This window comes from Mustela lutreola, chromosome 1, assembly GCF_030435805.1.
Source record: "Mustela lutreola isolate mMusLut2 chromosome 1, mMusLut2.pri, whole genome shotgun sequence".
In the NCBI taxonomy this organism is placed as follows: Eukaryota; Metazoa; Chordata; class Mammalia; order Carnivora; family Mustelidae; genus Mustela; species Mustela lutreola.
The window spans coordinates 34,416,756-34,436,847 of NC_081290.1; the positions used below are offsets into that span (position 1 = coordinate 34,416,756).

The 20,092-nt window shown below is 39.6% G+C and overlaps 1 protein-coding gene across 1 annotated transcript in view; it reads right to left on the reverse strand.

Moving 5' to 3' along the window:
* The window catches only part of NSUN7 (NOP2/Sun RNA methyltransferase family member 7), a 58,909-nt gene extending 39,366 nt beyond the window's left edge, over positions 1 to 19,543 (reverse strand). Inside the window, exons 1-6 of the mRNA XM_059162976.1 lie at positions 19,012 to 19,543; positions 18,329 to 18,732; positions 11,521 to 11,579; positions 11,045 to 11,175; positions 545 to 697; positions 15 to 198 (exon numbers count right to left, since the gene is read on the reverse strand). Of these exons, the coding sequence (XP_059018959.1) occupies positions 15 to 198; positions 545 to 697; positions 11,045 to 11,175; positions 11,521 to 11,579; positions 18,329 to 18,641 (840 nt within the window). The 5' untranslated portion in view covers positions 18,642 to 18,732; positions 19,012 to 19,543. The remainder of the gene's footprint in view (positions 1 to 14; positions 199 to 544; positions 698 to 11,044; positions 11,176 to 11,520; positions 11,580 to 18,328; positions 18,733 to 19,011) is intronic.
* Between the last annotated feature and the right edge of the window lie 549 nt (positions 19,544 to 20,092).

Sequence of the window (20,092 nt, forward strand, 5' to 3'; positions counted from 1 at the left end):
AAGTAAACATTTACCTGAAATATAAGTTTATAATCTTTGAAAAGATCTATATTTAGAAGATCATTTTTGAGATGAGATGGAAAAATTAAGACATCATAGCAATGTTGGTCCACAGCAAAGACTTTCTCATCAATATGCAATACAGAGTTGACTTTGTTATAGCCTTTTTTCTTCAAACTATAATAAACGTCTTCAGGACTGTAAATATGCAATATTAAGTTGTAATTAAAAATATATTAAAAATGCATTTGACACTAGCAGTTTTTCCTAAAATAAATATAAATATCCCTGCATATATTACATTTAATGGAACTTACAATTTCAGCCAACAATAAGTTAAAAGATAATTAAATACAAAAAAGTTAACATTTTTATGTAGTTACCTTTGGTAATTTGGTGATAAGATTGTGAACTAACTACAGCTCCCCGATCACTCCCCTGGATGTGCCCTACCCACCCATTCAAAAGATAATATTTCTTATCACATTATTTTGAAAGGCTAGCAAAGTGAAAGGTGAATAAACAATTTGATTAATACTCTTACCTGATTTTACAAGTATTTATCCAAGCATAAAGTGGCAAAGTAGAGGCCCTTAGTTCCTGGTTTCTAACAGTTTCTGGAAGAATATGGTATATTGAAAGGGCATCATGTTTGATTCGGCATCTTGCCAAAGCTGCAGCCAATTTCGTCTTAAAACTAGAGACAGAAAATCCATTCTTGGTGACTACTACTACCAATTTTCCACTAGAAAAATTCACAAATTAGATTTAGAATTCTAACAAACTTCTGTAATTCTGCTTCACATTTCCATAGTATAAATTATTTGAAAATAGAAATCCAATAATGCAGCTTCTTCTCTTTAGTTTTTGCTGCCCCTGTGTAGATACATGTCTCTCCAGATATTTATATCAGTTGCCGATTGAAAGAAATTTTATGTAGTGAAAGAGGTGTGGACTTTAGTTAGACAAACTTGAAGTTAAATTCAGTTTCTGTCACTTACTAGCTGTGTGACCTCGAGTATATTAATGAATCTCTTTACTCAGCCACTTTTCTCATCTATAGAATGTGGTCGACTTAACTTGCTATTAATGCGGTGATTACCAATCATGTGTGCAAAATACTTAGCACAATTCTTGGCACATGGCAGACACTCACTATAGGCTAGTTATTATCATAGTTGCCAATAGTCTAGTTTTGGTAAGATTAAGGAACTTTCATGAATCAATATCAAGTCCTTACCAGTTCTGATTATCCCATAACAGAAAAGAAAACCAAGAAAAGGTTATTAGCATTACCATGAGGATCCAGTGATTTCTCTAGATCTCATAGAAAATGGCTAATAAATGAGGATATGGGACCCATAATCAAAATTTTCACGGTAGGAATCTAAATGAATAATAAAACTCAAGGATAACCTTGAATGAGAAATGGGGAAAAGATAGGAGAGAAGAGTCAAGTGCAGCCAGAGTGGTGTATGTTGCTACAGAAAGCTTGTAAGATCGGGGTGCCTGGGTGGCTCAGTGTGTTAAAGCCGCTGCCTTCGGCTCAGGTCATGATCTCAGGGTCCTGGGATCGAGCCCCACGTCAGGCTCTCTGCTCAGCAGGGAGCCTGCTTCTTCCCCTCTCTCTGCCTGCCTCTCTGCCTACTTGTGATCTCTGCCTGTCAAATAAATAAATAAAAATCTTAAAAAAAAAAAAGAAAGCTTGTAAGATCAAGATTCTTATTTGCTCAGGGGCTCCTGAGTGGCTCAGTCAGTTAAGCATCCAATTCTTCATTTTGATTCAGGTCATGATCTCAGGGTCAAGAGTTTGAGCCCCACATCTGACTCCACACTGAGAGCGGAGTATGCTTGAGATTCTCTCTCTAACTCATCCTTTGCCCCTCCGCTCCCCACTCGCATGTGCGCACACTTGCTCGTTCTCTCTCTCTCTCTCTCTCTCAAAAAAAAAAAAAAAAAAGATTATTTACCCAGTAGAATGAGAACTTTTCACCAACAATGTGTTTGTGTGTGAATATGTAGCCTGCATGAGGAAGGGAGAGCTAGAGGAAGGAAGGGATTGGGGGGCCAGTAGAGAGAGGAGAGAGAGAAACAGAGAGGGAGGAGAGGGAAGGGTTATCAAACATAAAGACTTCTAGGGCTATAATAAAATTAGATTTGTGTAGTGCTATCTCCTAATGTCAGAGAACTACAGCAAGGGACACTAAAAACAACTACATAATACATTAATGTGCATCAAAAATAAATTAATAGAAAGAGATGAGTTACTTTTCTATATCATACATGTGAGATGTTTCTGAGTGCATACCACTTTTGATTAAATAGTCATTCCAAATACCTATACGGTATTTACCATAAGGACTATCAACTGAGTTATTCAATCATTACACATAAAAATTAGAGTTATGAAGCCTAGAAAAATGTATGTGTTGCATATGGGGGGGAAGAAGTACACAGAGAAATAATTTTCCAAATTTACAGATAGCGAACATTTCATACTGTAAATTGTAATATTTTTCAATCACACAAAAGTAATTTAAAGTATATATACAGTCATAAAGATTTTTGTATAAATATACAATATCAGATTGAGGATAAAGACCAAATCCAAATACTATTAGGATAACCAGGCACACATTTCTTCCGTAAATGGATTACCCCGTGGCTATACTAGTAACTTCTTCCATAGCTGTAAGATGGACCACAATGATGAAAATGGAAGCAAAAATGGCCTTTCCTCGGGATCATTGATCCAGAAGTCCACCGCCCGCTATAATTTGAACACTACCAGAGAGCTGCTCCATGCCCTGTTTGCTAGCACCTGCTGTATACACAGCCAGTGCATCTATACAGATACACTGTACATTTAACATGTACAGGTCGCCCTGGTGATCTGTGTATGTTAAATTGTAGTTCTGGAATTCCTAAGCTTAAATCTAAAATGAACCCATTAGCTACAGGAAATAATCGAAACTCCTTATCATGATACACTTAGGTATTAATAATTGAACTTGAACCAGCTCCTCGGTTCTCAATTTCCACCACTCCCATCCGTGAATCTATGCCTGTCCACACACGGAACCATTTTTGCCCTCCTGATATCAGGCCATATTCCCCCCTCCTCTGCCTCCTCTCCCCCTGCCTCTCCAGCCAGTATGGCTTGGACTCTGCAGTCAGATTATATGGGTTCAAATTCTGCTTCCACCAGTTACTAGCTATATGACATTAGACCGGTTATTGAGCTTTTCTAAACTCTAGGAATTAGGAACTAATATCTAACTCACAGAACTGTTGCAAACATATTTTTGAAAATGTATTTCAAAGTCAGGCTATTCAAGAAGTGATAATAAATTTTTTAAAAGAGTGATAATAACTATTATACCTATTTTTTTTCAAATATTGTTAACTACAAACTGTGATCAGATCTGGGCTATAGAGATTAAAAGAGAGCTTCCACCTGTAAGTAACTTATAATTTGGTGGTGTATTAGGTATATAAACAATCTTGGCCCATGATGAATGCTGTAAGATACACAAAGAAGGAAGTAAATGTATTAGAAAAAGAACAAGAATCAGCCCAAAGGGACTTCGAATAGGAGGAGAAACTTAAACTATTAAAAGAGAAGCAAGAATTTTCCAGACCACAAGAGAAGACACAGACAGCATGAGTTTTCCAGACCCCACAGGAAAAAAGACACACAGACAGAGGACAGAGGACACTGAAGATACGGAGATGTTAAACAGCAAAGCATATTTAGAGTTTGGGGTGGTGAGAGATCCAGGTCTCACGTCACAAAAAATTTTATATACCATGCATAGGAAGTGGGATTTTTTTCTGCAGGAAATGGAAGGCCACCTAGCATAGAGAAATACCAACCTATTCATGAACAAATATTTGCATTCTTATTGTGTTCCAGGCACTGTTTTAGGAACAAAGGGATACACAAGGAAGATACTGTTTCTGATATCACAAACTGTAGAGTCTGGTAAAAGGAGACAAAGCAATTTTGGGTTTTTGTGTGGTCATTAATCTCTTTACAAAGCAATTATTTTTAAATGACTTAAGTATTCGTGACAAGGGAAGGCACAAGGGAGGGATACTGCTATGGGAGTCGAGGAAAGTTTCTCAGGAGTTACTTTTAGGCTAAGTCATAAGGGTAGAAGTAGGAGTGAGCCAGGAGTCAGGGAGGTGTGTGAGAGAGCTATCCAGTGTTCCAAGTAGAAACAGCATCATATATGAAATTATCTGCCAATTCTAAAATAGGTGCCTGAGATGATAAGAGCCATGCAGAGTTTATGATGATTTCATGGGCCACGGGGAACAAAAATGGAAATTTGGGGCATGACAGCTTTATGGGAAGGGAGTTTTGATAAAGTCCCCAGGCTTTGGATGGGGTCACCAAAAGACAATGCTAGGAATGAAGTAAAAAGATATAGCTGGCAGGATTCCTGGCTGACTCAGTGGATTAAGCATCTGCCTTTGGCTCAGGTCATGGTCTCAGGGTCCTGGGATCAAACCCCACATTGGGCTCCCTGTTCAGTGGGGAGTCTGTTTCTCTCACTCCCTCTGCTACTCCCCCCTGCTTGTTCTCTCTGACAAATAAATAAACAAAAATCTAAAAAAAAAAAAAAAAAAAAAAAAAAAAAAAGACTGACTGGCCTTCATGAGGACTAAAGCACAGCTTCCAATTATTTCAACTCCAGATTAGACTAAGTCTCTCTGGTGCGTTAGTGCCCAGGTCTAGCTGAGGGCTTCCAATAGCAAAGAAAATGTTGCCTCTAAAGGACAATAATGATATCCTGGGCCTCAAATGAAAGAAACTAATATATAATATAAAATTACACCTAATATATAGTGTGTCCCAGGAAACTTTATATCTATAAATAATGGCAAAAAGAATTATTCCCAATGTTTCCTTTAGTTATTTTATGTAATTAGAAGTTTACTAGATTTCTAAATATAATAAAGGAGTTACAGTTCTTTTACAGAACAAAAGGAATAAAATCTTCATATTTATTCCTACAGAGCATTGGAAAAACGTAATTGAGAGAAAAAGTGGTTAGAAGGTAAACAGAAATATGTTTTAATGTAATTGGGTAATACATAAATACAAAAGAAAATATACAAATCACTTGCTCATGATAGGTTTTATTCTCTTTTTTCCATAAGGAACCATGAAGGTTATTTTGGATAAGTCAGTGATGGTTGATGATGTAGTGGAGAAATGCAATTTGCTAAGAATAAAATAACAAAGATAAACCTATATTTTAAGAATATCATGGCTCTGGGGCGCCTGGGTGGCTCACTCAGTTAAGCGTCTACCTTCATTTTAGGTCATGATCCTGGGGTCCTGGTATCAAGCCCCGCATCGGACCCCCTGCTCAGTGGGGAGTCTGTTTCTGCCTCTGCCCCTCTGCTCTGCTCATGCTCTCTCTCTCTCTCAAGTAAATAAATAAATAAAATATTTGAAAAAAAGAAAAAGAAAGAATATCATGGCTCTTTCACAACCACTCGTGTGAAAAAAGGCATATTTCCTAAAATTTTTGTGTTGCTCTCCTTAAGTTGGGGAATGTTATTCTAACTAACAGCGGATCATGGCAGTTAACATGTACCTAGTTAATGGGAAGTTCTTGGTCAACATATTTAGCGTACCAATGTTCCATCTACAGTAGAAACCTCGGCTTTGCATTCTAAGCACGGCTTCCCTTCTGGGAATAGAAATCCCTCTCTCCTGAGAAACGTTCCTCTCTTCCCTCCATTCATATGACTTTCTTGGTCTCCTTGGTTACTGCTGATTGGTAGCGAATGGGCACTTGACTCAAGGCAGGGTCAAACAATTCTTGGATGTAGGAAGAGAGAATCAAGCCAAGTCTTTCTAGTGTTGGTGCTGTAAGAGGTAAAGCTTCTGGGTTGTCAGCAGCCAAGTTTCCCATTCTGGAAACCAAGGAAGAAAAGAAAGAAGCCAAAGCACATAGAGAAGCAGAGACTAGAGTCAGAGATTCTTGAGGATATTTAAGTCATAGGACTTAGTAGAAGCATAGCCATATCACTGCCCTTCCCGCCGTCTTGATGTTCAATCTTCCATGAAATATCTTAAATAAATTCTTTCTTTTGCCTACTCTTGTTTAGTTGTGGTATCGTCAGTTGCCAGAATAGAACCCTAATACACCATTTTCCTTCAGTTTATTTTCTTATTTTTTGATTGATGTATAATTGACATACAATATCCTATTAGTTTCAGGTATATATCATAGTGAGTCAATATTTTTAGACATTATGAAATGATCCCCAAGTTAATTCTAGTTCATCTGTCACTGAAGTTAGCAGAATATTACTGACTATATTCCCTATATTGTATATTGCATACCCATGACTTATTTATTTTATAATTGGAAGTCTGTACATCTTAACCCCCTTCACCCATTTTGCTCACCCCAGCCCTCAGTGCTCTGGTAACCCACAGTTTGTTTCTTGGATCTATGAAACAATTTCTGTTTCATTTGTTCATTTGTTTTTTAGATCCCACATACAAGTGAAATCTTATGCTATTTGTCTTTCTCTGACTTATTTCACTTAGCATAACACACTCTAGGTCCATTCATGTAGTTGCAATGGCAAGATTTCATTCCTTTTTTATAGTTGAGTTTTATGTATACATCCCATCTTCATTCATTTATCTATTGCTTCTGTATCTTGGCTATTGTAAATAATGCTGCCATGGGCACAGGGGTGCATATATCTCTTCAAATTGGTGTTTTCATTTTCATTGGATAAATATCCAGCAGTGACATTGCTGGATCATATAGTAGTTCAACTTTCACTCTTTGAGGACCCTCCATACTGTCTTCCACAGTGGCTGCACTAATATATATTCCCACCAACAGCGTACAAGGATTTGCTTTTCTCTACTTCTCCACATCTTGTCAACACTTGTTATTTTTAATCTTTTTGATAATAGCCAATCTGATAGGTGTCAGGTATCTCATGATGATTTTGAATTACATTTCCCTGATAAGTATTGATGTTGAGCATCTTTTCATGTGCTGCTGGCCATCTATATGCCTTCTTTGGAAAAATGTCTATTCAAGTCCTTTCCCCCCTTTTTAATTGGTTATATTTTTTAATACTAAGTTGTGTAAGTCTTTTATGTAGTTTGGACATTAACCCTTTATTGGATGGATGATATGCAAATATCTTCTCCCATTCAGTAGGTTGCTGTTTTGTTTCGTTGGATTTCTTTCTCTGTGCAAAAGCTATTTTATTTATTATTTTATTTTATTTATTTTAGCTTTTGTTAATTTATTTTAGCTTTTGTTGCCCTTGCCTGAGGAGACTGGTGCAAACAAATAATGCTGATGCCTAAGACTTACAGCCTAGGTTTTTTTCTAGGAGATTTATGGTTTCCAGTCTTAACATTCAAGTCTTTAATCCATTTCAAATTTATTTTTGTATCTTGTATATATGTGGTTCTCTTTAAGCATAAATTGAACATTTTCTTTTTCTAAGATTTTATTTATTTATTTGAGAGAGAGAAGGATGGCACACATGTGAGTCAAGGGAGGGGCAGAGGGAGAGGGAGAGAATCCCAAACAGACTCCATGCCTAGCACAGAGCCCAACAGGGGGCTCCATCCCTGTGCCAAGATCACAACCCCAGCAGAACCCATGAGTCAGACACTCAGCCAGCTGAGACCCACAGGCACCCCTAACTAGAATATTTTCTCAATGCCAAAGGATAATCTTAAGTCAATTACTTGAATTTCTCATACAAATATAAAATCAGACATCAGACTGTTTCAGAATGTTTCAGAACATTCGCTAATTAAGCAAAATAGTCTAAGAGTTTCCAAAGAAGAGGTGGAAAGAATATGAGATATAAAAACCCATGAATAAGTATTTAGGGACCATCTTGGCAAATGAGAAACTGGAACATTATAGGGATTGAGAGAATTGGGGAAGACGAGAAAAGAGACATATCTGAACAAATGTAACGAATCCCTGTTTCAGTAAAGTACCTGCTTGGTTTTAACATTTTAAAAAATTATTCAATATAAATGACCTTATTACTTTAATAGAATAAAAAAGAAAAGAAATTATCATTCAGCCTTCCAAAATTCTGATCTCTGTTTTCTTAGTGAGACTACCATTTTCCTCTTGGGCTGCCCCCCTTCCTGTACTACAGTTGGAAAGTACCTCTAGGCATAAAGCCAGGATTATTCTAACACTCATCTCATTTGTTTTCATTCTCTCAGGGATCAAGTTTCTGTGCTGTGTCTTGTCTAATGCCCAAATCTTTGCCTCATATATTTTGTCCAGTTTTCTAGGTGATATAGCAAGACATAAGTTCAAGATACTCTCTTATGACCAAATAATTACATTTTTAAAATACTGCTCTACCTGTCATGTAGAAGAGATTGTGGGAAAGTATGAGTTATAGGCAGGGAAATCAACAAGGAAGCTGGTGTAGCAAGATGGCGGCTTGGCTCTGGAAGGTAGTGGTGGAAATGGGAAGTAGACAGATGAAGCATGTTTTCCAGGTGGAGTTACCACACAAGGTATAGTATGGGCACAGGAAAGGGGAGACAAGAAGTATCAAGGTTGATGTCCAGGTTGACGTTGGTGCCATAATTTAATGTGGAAGGCTTCAGGAGGAATAGTTTTGGGTGGTGTGGATGGAGGGACTACTAACTCTTTCCCGTCCTGCTCCCTCTCTAGTCTTTTGCTACTCATCTCCAATTCTGCCTCACAAAATTCCAACACATTATTTGGTACAAACTGATGTTTGGACTAGTGTGAGGGCATGGGGAGTGAAAGAGGACATGGCTATGGTATCTTTTTATTGAACCCATGCACATAGTATTAAAAACATAATTGATTTATACAAGGAATGAGTTCTTAAGGACCCTGCATATGTTCAAAATGGTAATAGGTATCATCATCCTAGATTGGATCACTAAAGCCATGAACAAATAAAAGGAAGACACAAGTTGGTAGATAGCATATAAAAAACAAGGATCTCTGGGAAAAACAATAACAACAACAAAGATCAAACAGAATTTTCATAAGAAGGAAATCATTCTTACTGGGTTTCTTGCTAAATAATTACTTCTATCACCTCTTAAAACTGGTTTTTATCCTCTCAGTAGAAACATACTAAGGTATACTTCAAGTGTGCAATGACTCTGCTTCCTTGGAGACAACAACACCCAGCCCCAAGCCCCCAGAGATCTACAGAGGTTGATTGAGAGATTCCTACTATATTGGCCATGAGGGATTGGCCCAAAGGAATGCACCCAGACCCTACAGAGCCAAATTCCTGGGAAACCTAGAATTTGGAATTAGGGTATGGAGATGATTAAAACAAGTTAGTCTATATGAAGAAACTTAAACACAACTGTAACACGTAAGCTCAGGAACTGGGAATCAGGAATCCTCTAACAGTAGTATCTTCTGGCTCCTTTGGCCTCCTGAGCCATGGCCTTGCTTGTCCTATTCACTGCCTTGCTAGTGTTCAGCTAAAAATCTGCTGATGATGAAAGCATAGTCTGGTCTTTCTTATTTGGTTAGAGCCCCGTGGCTTTCCTGGCTGACTCAAGCTAACCTCCATTCTCCTTAGGCTCAAGGAGACTAGCTGGGACTTCGACCAGTGTCTCTTGAGTCCTGACTAAGTCAAACAGAAACTGAGGGAAGCTCAGCAAAGCTGAAACTCCAAGCCTGTCCCACAGCATATCGCCCCACCAATTCTCTCTGATGTATCTGGATGCCTGTCCCGGGAGGCAGGTTGCCCAGGAGTGGGATGGGCAGTCAGGTGGTTTCCCGGAAACCCACACAGGAAACAGGGTGAGTCTTACCCATCTAACACAGAGGGGAGACACCTCTGATTGTTTTTGCTCTTCTCCATCTTATAATTTCTTATGGCTACAGCTAACAGGAGATATGACTGTGTCTTAACTTCAGTCTTCCAGAGGACTTCAGCAAGACCTCACTGTCCTAAGTGTAAGGAGCAGTAGCTTAGAAATGGTTAACACTGGGACTCTGGTGTCAGCCTTCCTGACTTTTAATTCTGGCCACTCCCTTCTTGGATCTATGGCCTTTGGTAGGTTCCCGTGACCTGTGTGTGCCTCAGTTTTTCCATGTATTAAAATACAGCTTGCTAACAGTATTCTCCTCAGAGGGTTTTATTAAAGGGCTCCTGACAAGTGATTGATGCATATTAAGTGTTCAGTAACTGTCAGTTATTATTATCACTCCATTACCTTAGTCCTCTGGCCTCATAATCTAAATGAAATTGCTTGAATTTCCCATAACAACATAAAACAAATACAATACTAGTAACTGTTTCAGATTATACACTAGGGAAAACTCCTTCTACAAGATTGATTTTTGTTTTTGTTGCTATATTCTGCTTTCCATTAAGGTTCAACAACAGGATAACAAAAGCCCTAAAAGTAAGACTTAACATTTATTGACCATTTATTATGTATGTAGTTCTAAGCTAAGCATTTCATATCCATTAGTTTAATTAATTTTCCCAACCACCTTTTTAGGTAGGTACTATCATTTTCTCCATAGTAGGTTTCTGCCAAGATTTAAGCTAAAAAGAAAACAAACTTAAAACTTAATGGTTTGTTCTTAACTACATAGAAGTTGTGGGGTTTTTTTTTTTGTTTGTTTGTTTTTTTAAATTTGGCAAAGTAGTGGGTTCTTCTGTTGGAGAGCTATAAACAGAGCTAGGTCAATAAATAAGAGCTCTTTCAAATGATGTTTAACTTATGTATATGCTAAAACATTATTGGGAATTTTTCATGAATTTTTAAATACTTACAAGCTGGATCTTATAATTCAAGCTTTCAAAATAACTTGATTTTAAACAGAATATTTAACCTGTTCAAGACTATTTGTAAAGGAACTTGAGAAACATGAACTTTTGTTTTTTTCCTCTATAAATGTTTGACACTTATCTATACATTATATGGTATACAATTTTACCAGTGAAAATACTAATTATTTCATATAAAATATCCTTTGCACTTTATAACAATTACCTGTTAAGAAGGTTCTCTACTTCTTGAACTTCTGCTATGGGCTCTTCATTATCAGAAAAAAGACGAGCTTGAAATTTTCTATCTTGGAAATCATACAGCATCACAATAATAAGACTGCTCAAATGATCTGGCTACCAAGGGGAAAGACACATAAAGGAAAGTATACAATTTTCCATTCCACTATTTTTTCATAAGAGAGCAGAAATATGACTATTTTTGCATAGTCTGGTTGTACTGGGAGATAGAGAAGGACTTCCAAATGGAAAAAAAAATTCAGCAAAAAAAAAAAAAAACCTTTTTAAAAGATAATTTTTGCTATGTTCATCACGAAGAAAGGACTAGGATCAGAATTAGAGGTAGGAAGGAGTTCAGGATGTGTTTTGAAGAAACTAGTTTTGATTTAAATCTAAAGACTTTTTAGTAATTTCTAAATAACAATCATGAGACAGCTAATTATATAAAGCTTGTCTACTTACTATTGTGGTACTTGGGAAGATATAGCTGTCTATTAACATAGTTTCCAAAATATCTTGAACTGTAAGACAAGGAAAATGTCTGTTACTGAAAAATCAAAACTGAAAATGAAAACTTTAGAATCAAAATACACTTTAGACAATACAACCCCTTTATCTTCCTGTCTACAATTCACCTCAACTCTTGACAAAGACTAAAATTACAATTACATGATGAATACTTGGCATCTTTATGAGTCCTGGACCCTTAGGACCCAGGCTCCACATGGAATCCTAGTTAAAGGAACATTATCAGAATAGCTAAAGTAATAATAAAGGAATTCCAGCCATTAATTTATGTCCTTTGAAAAACATTAAAGAGGATACAATTTAAATGTCTTATCATTTTTAATGTATCACAGGATTAGATTTGCTAATATCTTATTTAGGAGTTTTGTCCTATGTTTATGATCATGAGGCATATTGGTCTGTCATTTTCTTTTTTGTAATATCCTTGTCAATGTTGGGATCAGGGTTATGCCGGCCTTGTAAAGTGGGAAGCGTTCTCTCTTCCTATAGTCTTTTGAAGAGTTCGTGTTAGATCAGTATTACTTCTTACTGAAATATTTGGTAGGACTCACCAGTGAAGACATTAATAACATTTCATCTAAGTCCCAAATGACAAGGAGTTAGCCATGGCAAGATCTGAGAGGAGCAAGCATTGCAGACAGAGAGAGAATTGCAAAGGTACTAGGTGGAAACAAGTGGATACATTGAAGAAACTCCACACAATGCAGTTACAACTCATTAAACTATACACACACACACACACACACACACGTGACAAATGCTTTAATCAGTTGAGCAGAAACCTAGGCTAGCTAGCTTCAATTCATTCAGCCTACTATATGCACAGCACACCCTGCATTTGTTTTTATTTGGGAGGTGGGAAAACTAAACAGAAGTGACTAATGGGAGCACAGACTCCAGTTTCCAGAAGAAATCTTTTGGAAATCATGATCCATATTTGAGCCATCAATTATGGCTGCATTATACAAGGCAATATCCTCATTTCACTTACTGGGAAAATAAGCTTTAGTTTTATAAACTAAATACTTGCAAAGCAATTCCTAGCTACTTCATAGGTTTTCAGCATGGGTCCCAATTTTTATCACAGAAAATATAGTCATCATAGGAATGAAGGCATCCTAAGGAAGCAGACCCACTCAGGTCACAGAATTTTGAACAATGGAGATGCTTAACTCCTAAGAAAGAGAGGAGAGACAGAATGAGAGAATGATGATTTTGATAACACTGCATTTTTCCTTTGGGGGCTCTTGTCAAAACTGATAGCATCTCTGGGCTGCCTTTGATACTGTGCGGAACATATTACCTTTGCGTATCTACAATTTACCTAACATGCACACAAAGTGATATCAACATTAATAGTAACCGTATACTTTAGATAGTGCTTTCTATGTGCTACACCTTGTTCTAAATGCGGTCCATATATTCTTTGAACTCTTATAACAACCATGTAAACTAGATATCATTATGATCCCAATTTTATAGATTAAGAAATGAGGAAAAGAATGGTTAAGTAAGATGTTCGTAGTCACACAGCAAGTGGCAAATCGGGGATTCAAACCTAGACAGTCTGGAACCAAAGTGCGCATTATTTATCGCAACAATATTATGCTGCATTTCTTTGTCTTCTCTTAATAAAAAACCAGAGTGGCCAAATAAAACACTTTGCCAACAACTAATTTGAGTTATCAGGATTTACTTGGAGACTGTAAACCTTGCCTACCCTATCTAGTTGGGCACGATAACTTGAATTATTATTCCCTGTTCCCCACTAATTAACGGCTGTTCTCTTTAGTCTGTTGAAGAGAACTCATCCCTATTGCTCAGGTTTTCAACATGGAGGTCTCTTCCATCTGCCTGTGTGTCTCCAGGATGTGCATGAGAGAGGTTTACACTTCAGCTGAGTCATGGATTAAATGAGAAGTCTCTAAATCAGTAGTAAAGTTTCTGCAAGCCACTTGGCTGGAGATCTAAAGCCATGTCCCCAGACACATTTTTTTCCCTCTCTCAGTTGGTTCCCAAATCAAGTATAAAGGAAGAGGGCTATTTATTGTACCCCTAAAATTCACATCGATCACCCTTCATTCCTCCCATTCTGGAAGAGAGGTGGAAGAAACTCCTTCTTTTGACTCTCCTCTAGGTTCTCCCTCTTTATTTTTATTATGTTTTCATAGAGTCACCTTCATATGAGGGATCTCTAGAATCTTCACTTCAAGAATATCAAATGTTATTCTACAATACAGATAGATGCAGTCTGTGTGTATGCGGAAGGAGGGAAACAAAATTGTTTAAGTCTTTTTTGGCAAAACAGGGAAAGGAAGCTGGCATCACCAAATATAAAATCATTATACAATTAAAATAAAATAACATGGGACCATAAAAAACTAGGATCAAGGATGGGGTTGCTATTCTACCACCCCTTCCAACCAGAAGAAATACTTCCTCTTTTTAACCATCTTCCTGCAAGTTCCTTACCAGATCATTTAATCTCTTCTTGAGCTTCCCTCAATTTTTCATCTGTAAAATGAGAATCTTGCAACCCAAAGGACTGGTTTATCAAATGACATAAACTTTTTTGAATTACAAAGAGCTATGCAAATATATTATTATTGTCATTCAAGAAAACTTACATGAAACCAGAGCTTATGGGATTATGATCAAGACAATTTTCCTAATGAATCACTATGCAGTCAAGATATAACCCAGCAGGTGTCTGGGGGAGCCTGGGTGGCTCAGTCCTCAAGACTCTGACTCATTTTTTTTTTTTTTTAAGATTGTATTTGTTTATTTGTCAGAGAACGTGCACAAGCAGGGGAATAGCAGGCAAAGGGAGAAGCAGGCTCCCCGTGCAGGAAGACTGATGTGGGACTCCATCCCAGTACTCTGGGATCATGACCTGAGTCAATGGCAGATGCTTAACCAACTGATCCACTCAGGCGTCCAAGTCTCTGACTCTTGATTTCACTTCAGGTCCTCATCTCAGGGTTGTGGGATCAAGCCTTAGCCCTGCATCAGGCTCCCCACTCACTAGGGAATGTACTTCTCGCCCTCTGCTCCTCCCCCACTTGCACATGTGCACACAGGCTTGCTCTCTCTCTCAAATGAATAAAGTAAAATCTTTTAAAAAGTAAATAAATAAATAAAAAGAATTGAATCAGCAGGCCTGGGTGGCCAAACTCTGAACATTTCAACGAAAGAACTGGCCCTGCAAGTTCCTGGGAGATAACCTCTATAAGCCTTTGGAATAGCTTGCCTGATCCAAGTGTCCTAGTTTACATGGGCATTGGCAACACGATATCAGCATGGCCTCTGGAAGAGCTCAAGACTGAGTAAGGTCAGCCTCAAGAGCACTCCTGTCTATACGACTGACCCAGTAAATACCCTGGACAGCGAGGCTTGGGTGGGCTTCCCTGTATACTGCCTCCTACATGCTACAGTGCTTCATTCGTGCTGTCGTACATTGTTGTTAAGAGAATTAAGCATTGCCTGTGGACTCCACTGGAAAAGGACAATAGGAATCTTGTGCCAGGTCTCTCCTGGATCCTGTCCTACGCACCTTTTTCTGGTATTGATTTTAAATAACCTTTCACCGTAATAAACTACAACCACGAGTAGAGCTTTGCTGAGTTCTGTGAGTTTTTCCAGTGAATCGCTGATCCTGAGGGTGGTCTTGGGCTCCCCGTCTACGGTTTCTAATTCCCAAAGCCATAACCAAATCATACATTGAGCATTTCTTAGGTTTTTCACTGACAGGTGTAGAAGATTGTGAAATGAGCTGGTCAATGCCATAGTCAGTTCCTGGGACTGAAAGTTCACCAACTGCTGTATATACCCAGAGAGACTGGAGAAAGAATTAAGCCAGCGATAAGATCAACAATTTCAGGAAAATCCTTTTCTTCAAGTGTTCTTTTTTCCTTAATTGTTGTTCATTAGTTTATTTCTTAAGAAATTATTTTCCAGATTTTCTTTTTTTTTTTAGTATTTAGAATTCCTTGAAACATCCAGAGATTCTTTAAAAAATCAAATTAGCTGCTAGTACTCTATTCTTTGATAGAAATAAAACTTAAAAGGAATAGGCTATCTTTATTCCCTTCTTTAGCAGAAAATTGACTTTGGGGCTATTTAGTAAAGCAGGGGTAGAGTTTGTCTTCATCTTTAAAAAGCATACTGAACTCTTTCAACCTTTAAAAGCTAATCAGGTAAATACACTCTCTGGTTTGAAAGAGCTTATACACAAAGGACATCAACAAAGGAGCAAACAATAAAACTGAAAAACAACACAACCAAAGGAATATACTTAACACTTATGTAATTAAGGACTTTTCTCTGTCATTTATTTCCTTCTCCTTATACTGCCACATGAAAAAAAAAGTAATATGATCTAATTACCTATTCACCAAATTCACCAATTAAAGGGACCATTACCCAAGCTCTCTTTAGTTTGTACATTAACCTTTTCAGCATTATTGCTCCTATAAAACCAGAGAGAAGAAAATCGAGAATTTTCTTTTCTGAACTGTGAGTCCCTGAACTTACACTGTGTAAGCCAAAAATGAGTTTATAAAATATCATGTGAAAATACTGGTAGAACACTGATAATACAGAAGATAAAAGTGAAATGCACAGAGCATCCCATATTTTAAAGCAAAATGCCAGGCTCTTAATTATCTTGGAAATCTAATGCATTTAGAAATTCTGGTTCTATTCTATTTGAATATTCAGAAATTATTGAGATAATAATTTTAGCAAGATAGTATTATTATAAGAATATAATATTTGTACCAAGTAAACAATCAAAGACTTTTAGTATTTGAACCTACATTAGAATTAGAATTTTAAAAATGAACATTTCAAGCAAAAGCAGGTTTGTAAAGGCCTATGACAATACTTTATCTGAATGGGATTCTCTGGGCCATTAAAAAATATCAAATAGTGACAAGGCCCTTACATAAAACAGAAATAAAGACCATGAAAAAGAAAAAGATAATGTAGTACATATATCACTACAGCATGACCATCTAGTTAATGGGTTGATTTTACATAGAATAATTTCAGAGTTTTAGTACTGATTAGTACTGGGCATAGATGCCCAGTCTGCCTTTCACTGTTGCAAGGAGAGTATGTATAGGAGTGTATGTAAAAATGTTCATTGGGCTCATTATTTAAAGTGCAAACAGCTTGGTCTTTAAAACTACATTTTTTTTTAAAGCATGGAAACAGTGGATGGAACAGCCTGAAAGATTACACTGGAAAAGAAAAAATGGTTAAGACAGATTTAAAAAGGAAAAAAAACCAAACCAAAAAAACCCCAAAACCTCAAGCAGGAGAATACAAACAAAAACTAAAGAGAAATTGCCTCTTAACATCAAATTTCTCTCTATTTTGACAAATTCCTGGCTTCAGAGTTGAGCTGCATCATGTCTGCAAACTACATATATATATATATATATATATATATATATATATATTCCACATCTAAGTAATTAATAGGACATTTTAGTTCGACTCAACAAGTGTTAACTGCCTATGTGACTAATACTAAGGAAATACATGAAAATTCATGTTGCCCTTTCAAGTTGCCTTGTTAGGAAGGGCACGTGCTTATCATTTCAGCCAGGCTGCTAATATAATATTTCTGGAACTTCTTTTTTGGAACTACATTCAGTCAGTTTACAAACTAATATAAACGTTAATATCATATAGTACAATATACTGTAATATAAACTATAAAGTTCATAGCTAGTACAAAAACAAACACCTCCACACTCTTTGCTTGCTCTCACAGCAACAATATCTTCTGTCCTAGAGTCAGCTGCATAGTCAGAAGCTGATGAAGTTAATCACAACTCGGGGCGCCTGGGTGGCTCAGTGGGTTAAGCCTCTGCCTTTGGCTCAGGTAATGATATCAGAGTCCTGGGATCCAGCCTCCAGCCACCCCCAAACCACCCCACCCCCTGTCGAGCTTTCTGCTCAGTGGGGAGCCTGCTTCCTCTTTCTCTCTGCCTGCCTCTTTGCCTATTTGTGATCTCTGTTTGTAAAATAAATAAAATCTTTAAGAAAAATAAAAGTTAACCATGACCAAGGGAGTCTGAAACACTGCATTTCAAACCCTGGAGGCAGATTAGAAAGGGGCATTCTACAGAAGTTTGGAGGAAAAAATATGCCAGCTCCCAAAATTAAGTCTACTGGTTATGAATGGGATCTCCTTAATTGGGGCTGATTTAATTTTGATACTCATTTTGAATATATCACACCCTTTCTTCTTACTCCATCTCTGTTCCTCTCCCCCACCCTCTTACTGGGTTTTATATTTGTGAAAGTTCGTACACTAATAATATACCAGATGTCAACAGAGAAAATGCAAAGAGATAATCCAAGGAGAGGGAACCCTGTACTTGGATACTTCGGTGGATTCTTAACTCTACGCGTTAGTGGAGCGGTTTCCTTGATCAGTTTCATGACTATGCGGCCATCTATCGAAGCCCAGGCACGGTGCTAGGCCCCGGCAGATCTGCAGTGAAGAAACAGTTCTGGCCTCAAAGAGCTTATTTTACTGGAACTCTCCTCATTCCTTCACATCTGCAACTGACCCAAGAGAGGTTTATGGGAAACAACCAAACCTGGTGTGTGGAAGGGGGCGCGGGCGGGGGCAGGTGAGGGCAGTGGGGGTGGGGTGTGGTTTGCACTCCACAAATTCTCTCATTGTTTTCTTTCAGTGCTGATCTTTAAAGCTGTTACTACTCACACTTCAGGGCACTGAAAGCCAGCTCATAGGACGACCGCTGAAAGGCTTCATCCTCTGACTCGGGCAAGGACCGCAAGGGTTCATTCCCGTATTTTATTAAGACTTGCTCCGGGGATTTTTCGAATCGAATTCCCTGGAAAATGTTTGCGGCCATAACGTAAACGGAGTCGGGATAGCCCGTTTTTTCGGGTAAGCCAGGAGAGCTTTTTTCGCTGGGCGAGGAGTCCGCCGACAGCGCCAGGGAAGCGAGGTGGGAGATCCCCTCCGAAGTTCTGTCGCTCGAGAACTCTAGCTCGCTGGTGGCCTGGAGCATGTTTGCGCCTGGACCGTGGCCGGTAACTCCAGGCTGAACTACAGCTCAGAGCTTCCAGGACGTGGTTTTCCTCGTACGTCGAGCATCGTCTCTGTGAAAAGAACAGGTTACCTCGGTGAATCTCTCTTGATGCAGGACCCCCCTGGTGACCCACCCGTTGAAGACTAAGAGGCGGCCTCTGCCGGCGGATGCGAGCGTCGCACACTAGGGGCCGGAGTACCGGCCAAACCTCCCCAGTTTCCAAAAGCTGGTGGGGGGGGGGGGCTGGAGGGGCGAGGGGGGACTCGTCTCCCAAGCGACCTTTCCCGAGGCCCGTTTGGGGGTAGCGCTCCCCACGAGCCGCGGCTGTGGCCCCACGAGCGCCCCTTACCCTAGAGGGCGGATGTTTCCCGGGGCTTCGGGGACGGCGACGCGGCAGCCGCTGTCCTCGGGGCCCCGGAGGCTGGCGTCTGAACAGTGCCCTCGGGAGCCCCGGGACGGCGGGGCGGCGGCGGCGGCGGCGGCGGCAGTCTGGTTCCAAGGCAGCCTCTCCCACCGGCCGGGTTTGCGGCAGGGCGGTCGCGACCTCCGGCGCTCGCTTCGCTCTGGTTCCCGAAAGCAGGGCGCGCCTCCCGGCCTCTCCCGGTCACGCACGGTGGCCCTCGGCGGACGCGGCGGCAGAGCGGGGTGGAGCGCGGCGCCGATGGACCCGCGGGACTCGGCGGGCCGGCCGGGACCCGGGTCTCCATGGCAACCGCGAGCGGGCCGGACGCCGCCGGAGGGCTGTTCCCGCGGGATTTGCCGCCTCTCCCACGGCGGGGCGCTCTTCCTTCCGAGGTCCGTGACTCCTGTTCCAGCTCTCCTCGAAACCGAAGACCCCTTGCACTGTTGGACCGCAGGGTCTCCAGGGTCGTCGACCTCCCCGGAACCGCTAATGGCAGCCTCTCTCCCTACTCGCCCCGGACGGTCCCCTGGAAAGCGAGAATTTTGTGTCGCAGATAGCACCCGCCTGGGCGCGTGTAGCGGGGCGCAGGAAATGTTACAGCGGACGGATGTAGAGAGCTACTGGGGGGGAAAAAGCGGGGCTGGGGGAGGGGAAAAGAGCCTACTTTATTTCCTTACTCTTTAGAGCAGTGGATGTCACATTAGACGGACTTCCAGGGCAAGTTGGGTAAAGGTCTTTGCCAACTTAAGACGAAGTCCCTCCTTTCCAGGAATTGCCTGCAAAGAAAGACTTGGCTGAAATGGACCCACAAACGATCCAATTCCCCTCTCTCCAACCCCCAATTACAGCGTGCAGCTGCGGACAAATATAAACCTCCCCAAAGGGTTTTACTATGGCTACCTAAATTTTTGAGTCCACCTGGTGAACTCCTCCTACTCAATCTCTGAAACTCAGTGCAAACATTGCCTCTATAAATCCTTCCTGATGCTTGTATTAGGATATAAATGTAGTCACTGTGACAGAGACG